Consider the following 15,365-nt stretch of genomic DNA (forward strand, 5'->3'; position numbering starts at 1 on the left):
GCATCGACAATGTTTTGTCTATGATTATTTCCAGGTTTTTTACTTTCTCTTTATCAGCGGGTGGGGGCAACAGATCCTTGGGCCACCAGGCCCTCCAATCGGGTGTTTCTAGTTTTCTGAAGAAAACCACTTCTCTGTGCCAAGCTATCGAGGGTTAAGCACAGGTTAATTTAGTGGCTGTAGTGGTTCACCCGGTTAGGGATTGTGCTGTTGCTTGAGCAAGGTTTCACTCCCTCAACCAACCACCCAATTTCTCACATCCTCCCACAAACATCTTAAGATTTCGCTATTCTGACTGCCTTAACTGTTCTGGTAGTTGGACACAAAACTCATTTAGCTCTCAAGGCCGAGTAGACTTAGAACTTAAGAGACAAATTTAGATTGTCCGAAGTTGGTTTAAAAATAATGCTAGGCAAAAATACCTGGAATTTCCACTCAGCTTGGAGCAACAACGAAAACCAGTAAAAATAAGGCTGTGTCTGCTTCCGATTAGAGGTTTCCGTTATTGTGTCCCAAATGTCAGACACTGAGGGGCACATTTATGAGCTTCTTTGGGTCGCTTTTGCACCAAGCTACATGGTGCAAGATCGACGCAAATTAAAAATGAGATTTATGAAGCCACACAGTTATATTCCCGAGTCAGGCCCATGTAGCGAAGCAGCTTATTTCTCACATTGTCACAAATGACATTTTCAGCTGTGACCTTTTGCACATATTTTCGTGCGCGACAACGTTGGATTTGTTTCCTTGAAACTAAACTTGTTTACACATTTAGCTTCACGCAACATTATCGCAACGCCCTGAATATCATGTGCAAGGTCTCGTTTTGCACGATGTACAAATGTCATCACTATCTTCATCAATGGAGCGACAGGGCTATCCACATAACCATTAAGTCACCCGTTTATACGCACATCGCAAGGCTGCCTTCTATTATACAAGATGAGCATCCCGATAGATTACTAGAGGAGGAACTTCCAGTGACACCGAGGGTCCCTGCATGCTGAACAATCACTACACAGCGTTCTGACTTCTCGTGAGGGGTGTCCAGTACTATCCCATCAGGTATTGGGGTTGGATCGTCCCTTGGGGGGATTTTTGGCGTTAAACATGCGCACAATCTAGGTACACTTGAAGTAGGGTCCGAATTGTAGGAGTACGCCTGATCACTGCCTTGTTTGATACGCATGCATATGTACATTGTTTTAGCACCGCGGTAGAGCTCTACCTACTAGTTAAGCTTTTGGTGTTTGTAATCACGTTTCTCTGCTTCTGTCTCCTACTCATTGCAGCACATGTATTTTAAGCAACAATAATGTTGGTTCAATAAATATTATTGAAAACGTCCCACTTTGTATTCTCTGTATATTTCTCTGAGAATAAGTGAGCTCGAGTGACTGAGCGAAAGGTTCTGGTCTGTTTCCATGATCCCTGAGGGGTCAGGGTTGTCACGTTCAGTGGTTGCCAGAAATCATTCGCTCCATGATAGGTTAGGGGGTCTACGGTGGCACTGTGAGCTCGCTGGTCTCTAGGCCAACTTATCCTGCGGGGGTGTCCGGGATCACTGTAGACATCAAGCCCTTAGTTTATGTTTTCCAAACAATGCACATATCCTTTGGATCGGTAGGAACTACACAACAACACAAGGCCACCTTGCGTGACCCTGAGTGCCTTCATAAATCTCAAGTAATGCAACGCAGGACAAATCACTGTGTTGCATTACTCTGTAAAAAGGAGGCGTTACCATGGGAGTTGCGTGGGTGTTACCACACAACATCCATGGATTATGACACATTCCCTGATTTACAAGAAGTGGTAGACCCAGGAATCTGCCAAAAACCTATGTCTCCCCAGGGGAGGCGTAACGAGGTGAAACATGGTTATTAATCCTCATTACTACCTCTTTCTATGTGTGGAAAGAGGAAGATTCCCTGAGGGATTTTTTTGTGTGCAGGAAGGTGCCCCTTCCTGCACAAAAACAATCCTCCTTGCAACACATGCACCCTTTCACCATGGTGCATGGGTGGCTGGTTGGCACTAGCTTCTTGAAAGGGCGCCAGTGCAGGGGAGAAGTTAGTAATGTGCCATATTGACTTAAATATAGTGCGTTCCTGCCCTTTTCCTGTTATGCACTGGAAACAGCAAAGTGACTTGCTGCGCTGCGCTGCGCTGCGCTGCGCTGCATGACATGGCCATAAATATGGCCCTAAATGTATACTTTGCATTACGGGTTGGGAGACCCTAGTGCACAGCAGTAGACTGGCTATGTTAAGGCACAAAACACAACAGCTTAGCTAAGGCCAAGGGACAGACATGCTCTAACACTCCACAGTCATACAAACTGTCGCAAAATCCTGCGATATGTGAAACACAGCAATGTGTTGAGTCTACAGTGAGTGAGTGAGCAGTGTCAGTGTAATGTGCAGCAGTGTGGGCTAGCCAGGTTTCACTGCAGAAGAACCAGTGTGAATGACGACAAGAATGCGTGGGTTTACATGTAGTGCTACACCATTTGTATCAATAGATTTTTTAAAATTATATATTTTTATTGATTTTAAACGTTCAAACACAATGCTCTGAATTAGCCTTCCATTTCATGTACAAATATGCATATAAGGTGTCTTCACAAGGATAATATTCCATCTTAAAAGAGCAAGGAAAACAATGCAAATCCCAGACATATTATCGAATGTATAGTGCCGTAGTAGAACGTATACCGATCACTAGCCACTGCAAAATATCTAGGCTGGGCGTGGACAATCAGACAGAGATTGCTAGTCACTTGACTACTCTCATGATTTAGGAGAGACTGCTAGTCCTCTGATTATTCTCTCTTATGTTTTATGTTTTAAAAAAAAACCTATCTTTTAACTCTTCACCGCCTAAGAAAAACATGTTATATGGTCATGTATAAGATATGTGTATGCTTTGTATATATTGATCTCAATTTAATGCTTTTTTAACCATGTATGAATTTCTTATTGTAAAATGTTTCTTGCTTTTATGAATAATATTCGAATAAAGCATACTTTGACTTGACTTGACTTGTATACCGATCACTCTTTTCTAGAAAGAAAATAACATCTTAGCACTAACTGTTCCATCCCTCCACCCTCCCAAGTCACACATGGAAGAACAATGACAGGCCAGATACTGAAAGAAAATAGTAATGTCTTACACTGCGCCCTGGGTTTGCAAGGCCTGAGGACAAACGTCCTCCACAGAGGCCTCCTCTCCAGTACTCTGTTCTTCTGATCCCTGTGAGGACCCACCTTCCCCTGTGCACCTCCATAATCATGACGTTCCACACCATTGCGTCTTCTGCTAGCGTATCATCCCTCCAGACCCGTCTCATCCGAATTAGCTCGGCCGTCGCCAATTCCCCTAAGCCTCTCATCCACTGCTTCGCCATAGGGGGTCGCAAACTTATCCAACTGATTGCAATTCTTCTTTTATCCAAAACCAACACCTGCTGGATGAATCTAGGTGTAAGCTTTTTCCCCTTGGGTCTAGGGAGGAACCCCAGCAGCACCCCTTTAATAGATAAGGGTAGTGTCCACCTCGTCATGTGGCGCAAAGTCTCCATTACTGACCTCCAGAAAGAACCCAGCCCAGGGCAATCCCATATCGTATGTAGGAGCTGGGTGTTAACGTGTCCGTATCGAGGACATCTATCAGGTTGATCCGGGTATATTTTATGTAGTACTCTCGGTATCAGGTAGGTTTGGTGCACTATATTGTATTGTGTGAGTTTGAATCTATTATTTGCACTTATCATTTTAACCCCTTTGTGTACCTTTTGCCATTCTGGATCTGTCAAGGGCTCCTCCAGCACTGCATCCCATTGAAGCTTGAAGAGGGAGCAGATGCAGATTCAGTTCCTCTCTCAATGCCTTATAAATATGTGATACCAGCCTTCGGCCTCCCGCTTATGTCACGAGAGCCTGAAGCGTAGCGGCAGTAGGTGGTTCCTCGGGGAACGATGTCCACACTTCACGTGCTACCCCCGAGATCCTGGCATACTGAAGGTACTGCCCCTTACCCAGCTCAAATGTGATTTCTGCCTCCTCTCTGGTAATGAACTTTTGCCCCAGATAAAGGTCCCCCATCATGGAGCAGCCCCCCTCCGTCCACCTAAGAATAGATATAGTTTGACTTATTTGTTTAAACAGCACCACTGCCCACAGCGGAGCCCCTAGAGAATAGGGTGCTCTTTTCATTACAGCTTTAATTGCTAGTTCCCAGATTGCGGCCACATGCCTGTTAATATATGGGAGACTTTCTGGCACACGTGTCCCATCATGAGAAGATCCGGTAAAGGCATCCCCCCGTGTGTGCCCTACAACAGCCGCTTCTCCCAGTTTTCATCCCCATCTAGCCACTGGACAGTATGTTCTAGATGTTCTAGCTGTGTCGCTATGTAGAAAAAGCCCAGCCTGGGGACCTTCAAGCCTCCCTTGTCCCATGTCCTCTGTAGGGTATCTAATTTAATCCTTTTCCTTTTGGACCCCCATAAAAGATCCACCAAAAGGCGATCAAGCTTACGAAAGTATATCCATGGATACGGTAGAGGGAGTTCTGCATAGTATATAAGCAACACGGGAGAATCACCATTTTAATCAATGCTATTCGTCCCATCAAAGACAGGGTAAGTCCTTCCAGAAATCCATTGATTTGCGGATGCCGTCTACACAATTCCCTATATTACAGGTAGGTCTCCCCGTGTGCGATAGCTTAATCCCGAGATAGCGGATCGAGTCTCTAATCCAGGTCATCCCCACCCTAGGTAACTCACTCTCCTCTCTCCCCGCCAGGCTCCCCATTGGGAACAGCTTAGACTTCCCTGGATCAAGGCAAAGTCCTGACAGTTTGCCAAATCCATTTAGCTCCTGGAAGAGCTCCGGGATGGCATCCTTCGGGTGCCTGATAAACAGTAAGGTATCATCAGCGTACATTGACACCACGTGAAGCGTTGCCCCCAGCCGAATCCCCTGATGCGCTATTCTGCCTCTAAAAGAGGCCACCAAGGGCTCCATCCCAAGATCGAAAAGGAGCGGCGACAGGGGGCAACCCTGTTGCGTGCCTCTCTGGAGCTCCAAGCGTTCTGAGACCTGATTGCGAAGGCGGAACCGGGCCATTGGCTTATTATACAGCAGTTTTAACCATCTCAGATATCTATCCCCCAGCCCAATACGTCCAAGCACCATCCACATATAGTCCCATTCGACAGAGGCAAAGGCCTGACGGATGTCCAGGAGACACAAAGCCCAGTCCTCCTCCCGCAGGTGTGGCGCGTGCCATACATGTGCAAGTCTGCGGAGGTTGTATGTAGTATTGCGACCCGGAACAAACCCAGCCTGGTCCAGGTGGACCAATCGGGTCATATATGGCAAGAGTCGCGCCGCTAAGACTCTACTCAGAATTTTTTGATCTATGTTCAATAGCAAGATGGGCCTGTAAGAGCCTGGGGAAAGGGGATCCCTATCCGGTTTCATAATCATGGTCACTAGCGCCTCCATCATGGTGGCGGGAAGGACCCCCGCATCTAGAGCCTCGTTATACACCGCCAGTAGATGATCTACCAGCTGTGGAGCAAACTGTTTATAAAATTTATAAGGGAGCCCTTCACTACCTGGAGACTTTTCAGATTTTAACTTATCACTGCCAAAATTTCTTCCTTAGTGAGTGACGCCCCCAGAACTTCTGCATTGTCGTCCTCCAGGACAGGAAGTGTTATGTCCCCCATAAAACCAGTCAGTGTCGTCGGCCGAGTCTGCGTCCCAGTTGAACATGTCTGGCGTAAATGTGTAGCAAATTCCTGTATGATCTCATCTTGAGTATATACCTCATTCCCCATGGTATTGCGGAGCTTCAAGATCGGGGTCTGTACCGTCTCAGTGCGGATGAGGCGTGCTAAGAGCGCTCCCGATCTATCCCCCTCCATATACAATCGTTGTCTATAAGTGGTATAGTTTTGTTTTTCCAGTCTCGACCAAGGCTCAAGAAGGTCACCCCGGAGTCGCGTCCACTCCGTCATGTCAGCAGGAGTCTCATATAATATATGCTCTAGGGACTGTAGGCGTTTTTCAGAAATGTCAATATCAGCAATGACTTGCTGTTGAACGCTATAAGTAGTTCTCATACAAACCCCTCTGATAACGTCTTTCATTGCCTCCCACTCCACAGACCTTAAGGCCGTGGATCCCCAATTTTCCCCAAATTAATGACTCAGCGCCTCATTAACTGTTTGCACATATGGGGGATCCTTAAGGGCCTCGGCTCGGAGACGCCACAGCGGAATAGGTGGACGACCCGGGCCGCTGGAGAGAGTCAACAATAATGGTGCATGGTTGGAAAGGTGTCGTGGTAAATATGAAATGGCCTGAGTGGCAGCAGACAGGCCCTCGGAGAGACAGCAATGATCAATGCGGGAGAAGGTCTGGGCTGCGGGGATATAGCAGGAGCACTCCCTCTTTTTACGGGATTTTGAGCTCTCCATTCATCCCGGAGTCGCATTCCCTGGAGGAGACCCATGTGGGACCCCAACATGCTTGGCTCAGTCGGATCTCTAGGGGGTTCCCTGTCCAGGGTTCCGTCAAATATACAATTAAAATCCCCAAAAAGAAGGACCTCAGCCCGCAAGTACAGAGTGGCTGCCTGTAGGACAGTAGGGAAGAAGTCAGGACAATGCAAATTGGGGGCGTATACATTAATTTACATAGTTCCCTGCTTTCCCATCTTCCAAATAGGATAACATATCGCCCATCAGGGTCCCGAACATGCTGAAGGTGCTGGATTGGGACCCCGGGTGCCACCCACGAAAGTGCCCCTCGTGCATAACCAGAATAGGATGTGGCATAGATGTGTCCTGTAGGAGAGTAGGGTCTGCTTTCTATGTTCACCCCCACTTTTTGCTTTTGCTTTACTGGTTTTCGACTTAGATGTGGCTGTGGGCCTGCTAATCAGACCCACAGCCCTGCTGTTCTCTCTCTAAATTAATACTATGTACTTTAGGTGCATAACCCATTTGGATAGGATCACCTTATTGGCCCCTGTACAGTGTACCCTAGGTACCCAGGGCATAGGTGTACCCTAGGCCTACCAGGGGCTGCAGCATGTATTATGCCACCCCTGGCCTGGCCTTCCATTTTGACACAACTGGCTGATCACTCAGCTGGGGCAAGGTCGTGTAATCACCCCTTGCTTAGGTGTAGTATCCCTATACCTAACTTACATATAGACACATGTGTACCTATCAGTCACTCCTATGGCAGGCCTTGACAATCCTGGAGGCAGAGTGCTTGGTAACATGTGAGATGGTGCTCTAGCATGAGCTGAGCCTGTCTGCAGCTTTCGGAACCTTGTCCTTATAGCTGTTCTATGATATAGCCTACCATATACTCTTAAAGTGCCTTATAATCTTAGACGGTTATGGTAACTATGGTTTGGCTTTATCGAAACATGTCGTGTAAGGTGTCTAACACTGTGGACTAATACCCCCCTGCCATTTCTGGACATGAGAATATTATTCCCCCCTTCTAGACGGAGAGACATGTTAAAATCATACTTCAACTGTTAGCCTCTGACCAAAGCCTCAGCATCACAAAATGGATGCTGCTGCCACGACACAAGTCTGACCTCCTGCAGCTGGGAGTGATCCCAGCCAGGGAGGCCTGGACAATAGGTTTCCTGCTTGGGGAGGTGCTAGCACCTCCCCAGACAGCCTTTAGTGTATTGGGGCAGGGTGGGCTGAAAGGAATGAGACATGCCTGGGGCACACAAGGTGTTCCTTGCATAGTCCAGTTCAAACCGGCGCTGGGGCACTCCAGCCCCAGCTCTGGCGCGAAACTGGACAAAGGGAAGTGGGTGTAACCACCCCCTCCCAGGTCCCACCCATAAGGCGTGACCTAGCAGGTATCCCAGCCCCCCAGATTAGTATAAGAGTGGGAGTTGGGCCTCAAGACTTTAGATTATCCTGAACCTGCAAAACTGAACAGAAACTCTGGACCTTCGACATTCGACGAAAGAAGAAGACTGAAGAATCTCCCTTGTAGCCAAGGAGTGGCTACCCTGTGCAAACAGGCACCATCAAGAGACTACCCTTTGCTTTGCCCACGTTCTACGAGGAACCGACTGCAGAGCCCGACCAGAGCCTTGACTTCCAGACTTCTCCGACCCTGATCCACATCTACAGCAGAGCTGAGACCCGTGGAGGCGACGAGCGACGTGGGACCGGCTACCTGGAAAAAGTGGCTAGTAACTTAAAGCGCAGCTTCTGAGGTACCCTCGAAGTTGTGCACCGGGGATTGAGAAGCCCCAACCCCAAGCACCATCTGCACCGAAGATCAGCCCCCCACACTCCACTAGTCCTGCGTGGGGCCCTTCAGCATTTTCCTGCTTGCCGCGTCTGTCCGGTTGCTTGCCCGCTGGCTAGTGGCCTTTGTGACGACGCTCCCTGAAATCTTCTGCGCTGGTTTGGCTCCTCCAGACTGGCTCCCGCTTCTCTGCAAAGAAGAAGCACCCCAGACCTTCCTGGTCTGCACCAGAAGCAAGTCCTCCGTTCTTCGTGGGTTCCGCTTGCCAAGGCTTGGTGAGTCCTAGTCCAACTTCGACGCCGCCGACAGCAAGAGCCTTTGTGGGACAGCTCGCCTCCTGGTCCTGGTCGTCCTCGACGCTTCCTGGTCCTCCTGGCTGCAGCGACAAGCTTCACCTTCACCTGCAATCTTCACGACATCGCCTGGTTCCTTCCTGGTTCCACGTGGTCACTGGCTAGTGACCTTGACTCTGTCCCTTCTGCTTGCAGGTTTCCTCTCTTCTTGATCCCAGCCTTGGGATCCACCGGACACTCTTCACTGACTGCCTGTCAGCATCTTTCTTCAGGCATCCATAGGAGTCGACGACGAAAACGACGCATCTTCACCCCTATGCACCCGCAGCCTGTGGGCTAGGTAACTTGGGTACTCCGGTGCTCATCAGGATAGTGACTATCCTAGTGTCTAGTTTTCAAGTCTCAACTTCCTAGCTACTCCGGAAGTGTCCTAAATCTACCGTTTTCTAAACTGTACTATTGCTATTGACTTTTACGCATTACGCGTGAGTGTTTCCACTCTGCACACGAATCCCGTGGGCCTCCCACTTCCTAACTAACGCTAGTGTAGTGTAGCCCCAGCGATTCCCTAGGCCTAGGCCTATTCTATTTCCGTGACAGTGGTTCTTATACCACTTACTTAGTATATGGTTTGCGTGGCCCCTAGGGCCTAACTGTATTACTTACCTGTGTGACTTAATGTATGCTTAAATAAGACTGTGTTGTACTTACCTCTAATCTCATAAAGAGTGCTGAGGGTTTGCTTAGAATAAATACACTTTATTTTATATATATATCTGTTGTGGTGTCCTTTCATTTGGTATTCAAGGGATTATATATGGTATCACAGCTGGCTTCACATGCCATTCAGAGTTTAGCCTAAGACTGCTCTTGTCCATGCTACCACTAGGATAGCTGGTCTATAAGGTTGACTTTACAACCAATCACCATAAGGGTATTTGAACTGATATAAGGTGTGCACTATAACTAGTGACATCATACATCAGGCCAACTTCTCACATGTCCCCTCTACCTCATCCGTAGACTCTGTATTGCGTTCTCTCATATGTGCGTTTCCTGCAGACCGGCAATTGCTTCCCCATATCTCTTCAGGAAGGCGTGGATCTGCCGACGCTTATCCCGACCCATCATCCCCCGGACATTCCAATTAAGGACCTTCAAGGTTTGTACTGTCATGGCAATAGGGCCATAAACATCCACTATATACACCCCGAGGCCAGAGCACACCGCACAATGGTTCCGCAGCCTGTGTATTCGAGTATAATCCTGTGTGACTCTATCTGTCCCCGCGTAACAACAACATTGTGTAAAAAGTGCACAAACCCGTACCCCCCACCCTCCCACGGGCAGTAGTATAAATTGGAAATCACATCTCCTGGTCTCCACACCAAGCAATACATACCGCCCCAAACCACCCTCCTCCCCCCTCCCTTAAACATTCCAAAAACAGTATGTGTTGCTTAAGACATTGTCCCAAACCTTTGTTGTCTAATTGGACAAGAATTGTGTCTTCTAAACGCTGTGCGAGAGTTAGTGATGTTGGGGCGCGAGACTACTCTCTAGCTTCCCCGCCGACCCTAGTCTCTAGTGGGGGCGTCGCTGCTCCTGCACTGCCCGCGATCCCATCTGTTTCAACGCGCCATCTGACCCCCAGTTCATACAAACTGAATATGAAGCATGGGCCACTGAGGAGAAACCAAATGGAGCAAGCAGAGGCCGCGCTCCCTAAGTCTAGAAAGAGAGATCCCCCGTGGACCCTTAATATTACAATTTCCATCCGAAATAACAGAGTGTCATCTTATCAGCAATACAAACAGAACGTATCTATACAGTACAGCAGGTAGCGTCCAGGGCATGGCGTTCAATCGTGTCCACTGCCGGGGCCACTGGACCACCGCTATTTTTATCGATCGATGCTGCGGCGCGTCACGGGCGGTGGTCCCGTCCGCCCCGGTGTAGCGGCAGCCACTGACTCCTCCCACTCTTGTGGACCTGAACATGGCTCCTGTCTGTCTCTCTGCAGTGTCAGCTCACTGGAAAGTGGAAGAACGACCTCGGCTCCACCATGTCCATCGGCAGTGTCGACTCCAAGGGGGGCTTCGAGGGGTCCTATCTGACGGCTGTTTCTGCAACAAACAACACCATCATAGAGTCCCCTCTGGTGGGCGCCCAACAGCTCAGCGATGAGCCCACCTTGGCTTTCATCATCAAGTGGACTTTCTCAGGTACGGCTTTATCCAATGTGTTTATAAAAATGAAATGTTCAGCCATTGTCTGCTCTCTTCCCAGCATCCTTCTTCCTGGGCATCTTTTTTCTTACAAATTCTCTTGGTCATTGAACTCCTTCCTATTCGAGGTATTGTATCTGCTAAAATAATTTTTTAAAACTTTATTTATTACTTAGGTAGTCTTACATTAAACATGTAATCCAATCTTATTGATATGCAAAATAACTTTCTTTAATAATGGACTATTCATTGCTGGTTAGCGAGGCAGCATAGTGCCAATATCGGCAACAGTTATCTCAAAGCACATAAGTACATAAATAAAACACACGACACTGTAATGTAAGTGGCGAAATACTGCTGCAGGTTTATTAGCATAACCAATATGCAAACAAGGTGGGTTATCTTACGGGCGATCCCAGGGCAGGCCAGCCCTATGCCGCCTGCCCGTCTGATAAGCCTAGAGTCACCATGGCAACGCCAACTGGTGTATACCAAATATTGGGAGGGTCCACCCCTCCCATCCGTGGACCACCAGTCCACTTGCTTCACACGCCCCCCCGTGATGGGTGGGCGGAGCATACATGGCAGCCCCCGGTTGCTCAGACCCACAACCGCCTTTCGGTTAACGGGGCGCCGTCGTTCTTCCAGGGGACACGCTAAAACATCCCTGGGTATCCTGGCTTAGCACCCCGCGGTGCTGCTGCATGATGTACCCCTTGGTATGTGCAGACCCTGGATCGCCCTGTAACTCCTCCTGCAACACAAAGTAAAATTGTTAGAAAAAAACCTGCCCCCCCCTTAGTCCCTCCAGACGCCGGGTAAGCGGAGGGGCGGGCAAGGCGAACGAGCGGACAAGAGGACGAGGAGGGGGCGGAGACAGTATATGTACCCCTGTCTCCTCCCCGCCCTCGCCGGAAACAGCTATCTGTTGGGTTCTCCCCCGGACTAGCCCAGGGACTCGACCTCCAACCCCTGTGCCTTCCTGTGGCACTAAGGCGGCCGCCCTCCAAGGGGCGGGCCGCTGCGCAACCCCCCCCACCCGGGCAGCCTTACATAGTGCCAATATCGGCAACAGTTATCACAAAGCACATAAGTACATAAATAAAACACACGACACTGTAATGTAAGTGGCGAAATATTGCTGCAGGTTTATTAGCATAACCAATATGCAAACAAGGTGGGTTATCTTACGGGCGATCCCAGGGCAGGCCAGCCCCTATGCCGCCTGCCCGTCTGATAAGCCTAGAGTCACCATGGCAACGCCAACTGGTGTATACCAAATATTGGGAGGGTCCACCCCTCCCATCCGTGGGCCACCAGTCCACTTGCTTCACACGCCCCCCCGTGATGGGTGGGCGGAGCATACATGGCAGCCCCCGGTTGCTCAGACCCACAACCGCCTTTCGGTTAACGGGGCGCCGTCGTTCTTCCAGGGGACACGCTAAAACATCCCTGGGTATCCTGGCTTAGCACCCCGCGGTGCTGCTGCATGATGTACCCCTTGGTATGTGCAGACCCTGGATCGCCCTGTAACTCCTCCACAGCCTTGGGAGTGGCCACCGTCACTACCAGGGCCCCCCACCAAGGTAGACCTGTTAACTTACAACCTGCTGCAGCCCAAGCTTCCCCTAGGTCCAGTAGGAAAAGGTCCATGCCTAAACTGGAGAGGTGCACCCCATCTCCCTCCAGGCACCCTGTGGACTCGGCGTGTATAAGACCATGCCTGATGAAGCCAAGACCTCTTTGGTCTGCGCCACTGCGCATGGCTCCAGGTAGGCCTTTTTACCTACAGCATACTGATACCGGGCTTCTCCCAGGTCCCCCGTGGATTTGACTGAAATGACCTTAAACCTAAAATAGGCGATGGTCCAATGTTGCCTTTGCATGGCTAAAGAACAATCCCTTTGACAAGACACTCCTGCCTGGCAGTGCCCATGCGGGAGGAGGTAAGAGTTGGCAAGCCCGCCTTGCTTCCTCTTTCACTCCGTTGGAGTACGCCCATCGTATTCCATCAGTCACCAACTGTAAAGCCTTGCCCTCCCAAAATTCTGCTAGTATACCAGGGAGGGACAGGACAGAGTGACCACGGAGGAGAACAACGTGTAAAATTCTTCTCTATTTGAATACTGGGAAAGCCAATTGTTCTCCTGCTGATTTGTAGCCCAAAAGTGTTACCCCGGTGTTTCCCTTAATCAATGGACCATAAGCCCCCGTTGGAAGGCCACTTCCACAACCTGCATAGATGCCAGGCAGTGCTGGAGGGCGGGAAAAGTTACCCGGTACCGATGCTCGCATCAAAGGTACCTGTTTCGTCGAACTCAAGGGCGGGCTACTAAGTGAGCAACCAGGGTCCGCCCTAGTATCCAGAGGTCAAACCCAAGCCCCTCCAAGTTCTGCTGCTTCACCTGCCTGTTAACACGAATCCCAGGGCAGACCACCGGCCTATAACCCATGCTTGGCCATGCCTGAGCTAAAATACCTCAGAACAGCATGACAACAGGCTAACCACCAGCATTGCGTTCTGAATGTTTCTGACACTGCCAAGAAACATGCGCATAACTAAAGCAACTGGCACCATGCCACAAAAGTAACAATTCAGCCTTCTATGAAACAAAACGTGCTCTTGTGGGGATCCGCATTAGTGCTCCCTCCAAACCAGCAGCCCTACCCAGGCAACCTGCACCCTCTTGGCACTGGCACACTCCCGCCCCAGCTGCCCTAAAGTGCCTGGCTGTGTGTAGCCACAACCTACGTTTTAACACTGACGTTACATCGGTGTATGATGGCACACATCTAACTCTACTGCTGAGTGCCCGTTGCACCATCGCAAGTATGCCTTTGCCTACTCAGTGTCTGGCTGCAAAGTTGGATGAAAAGTGGCAGCCCAGACCCGGGCGAAAATAGCAGCTTTACAGTTTCTGGTGCTATAGACAGTGCCCGAAGCCTGATGGAACAGAATGCAATTCCCTTGCTCCTGTTGAGCACGAACCCACAACCAATTGCTCACCATTGTTCAATACCTTCCTGCTACTAATCATTTCCTAGCAGAATGTTGACAAATCTATGTTCTGCACTGGGACTACTTAGCAGCCTGCACCATTCTGCCAGTGCCGAAAAAACCTGGTCATGCTGCCTGGCCTAATCAATCTTGCCCTGTTCTAGAAGCGCCCGCTTCAGCCCTGGAGCAAACAATTCGCCAGTAACCCCAAACTGGCCCTGATGCGAGACAAACCATGCCAAGGCACACAAGTGAGTGTAATAACTAATAGCAGGTCTAACAGCGTCAACAGGCATCCTCGGCTTACAATAGGAGTGATGGAGTATGGGTATCCAGTGAGAATAAAGATGACAGCTTCCCATCTGACCAACCCTGGTGGGAACCACTCCTGTATATTCTAGTACACATGGTCCCAGTTCACCTGTCACTGCCTGATGTACGTGACCTAGGCACATGGTCCCCTTGCATGGCGGCATGCCATTGAGACCAACATCCAGTCCACGATAAGTACCACTATCTGCCTACGCTACAATCTTGCCTGGCGTTCCTTCGTGCCCAGATATACCATGCGATGATTGCTCTCCTCCATCACTTGACCCGACCACACCTAGAAGACAAACACAGCGAGAGGAAGCGGCCTGTGACTTGCCCCAAGACTCTATGAAATCCTCCTACCGAACGATGTGGGGGCTCGCCACCAACCTCTGTCCAAGCCTGCCAACCCACAAGAATTTTGACCCCTATTGCTCCAAGAATTGGAGGGGGGGGAGGGGGAGGAGGGGCAGTCCTGTCTGGCGATGTGTGTAATGGAGGACATGCGCCCTAGAGTACCTATTGTTTGGGAGCAAATGACAGTACCGCAAGTACCTGATGTGTTTAATACTCAACCTTAGGCGTAACTCTTTGCTTAGCCTAGGTGCTGGATGCAAAGTGACACCTCCCCCTGCTCCCGACCATAGTGGTGAAGCGTCCCAGGAGTGCCCGGCTAATATAAACGACCCCGACAGAACCGAGGAAGCCATGCGCAGCTTGGAGTGTTTTCCAGAGTTAAACTGGTCTGCAGGGCTGCCCAGCATGCTCTGGCACTGGCTGTGGCCTACAGACCGGCCACCACACTCCCAAGTCCTTTCAGTGTAAATATTATTTGAATCAAAATGCACATGGGATACCTACGGGCCCCGTGCCCATCCCGATGAAGGATGTGCATTACCAACAGAGAGAGCCGTAGTCATTACTGGTGTCAAGGCAAAGTCAAGCAGATCATTGCTTCCCCAGGTCTATTTAAAACATTTACATTCCAGTGCTGAAGTACCCACTTCTAACATTTCATTTACTTGCCAGGCTTCCTTTTCATCAATCCTACTGATGTCATCTAAACTAGCAACACCTCACGATCCATGGGTGTAATTTGAATGACGCTAGCAAGCAGGTAACCCAATAACATTCCAAAATTCTATCTGCACGCTCATCCCTGCTCTATAATTCTACTCTTCATTGAATTTACCAGTACCGTCACGGAAGTTGGACGATA

General features: G+C 49.4%; 1 protein-coding gene across 1 annotated transcript in view; it reads left to right on the forward strand.

Moving 5' to 3' along the window:
- The window catches only part of LOC146863629 (avidin-like), a 128,419-nt gene that overhangs the window by 50,972 nt on the left and 62,082 nt on the right, over window positions 1-15,365 (forward strand). The window contains exon 2 of the mRNA XM_085627692.1: window positions 10,632-10,833. Within this exon, the coding sequence (XP_085483818.1) occupies window positions 10,632-10,833 (202 nt within the window). The remainder of the gene's footprint in view (window positions 1-10,631; window positions 10,834-15,365) is intronic.

The sequence above is a fragment of the Triturus cristatus genome, chromosome 2_1 (genome assembly GCF_964204655.1).
Source record: "Triturus cristatus chromosome 2_1, aTriCri1.1, whole genome shotgun sequence".
NCBI classification, from domain to species: domain Eukaryota; kingdom Metazoa; phylum Chordata; class Amphibia; order Caudata; family Salamandridae; genus Triturus; species Triturus cristatus.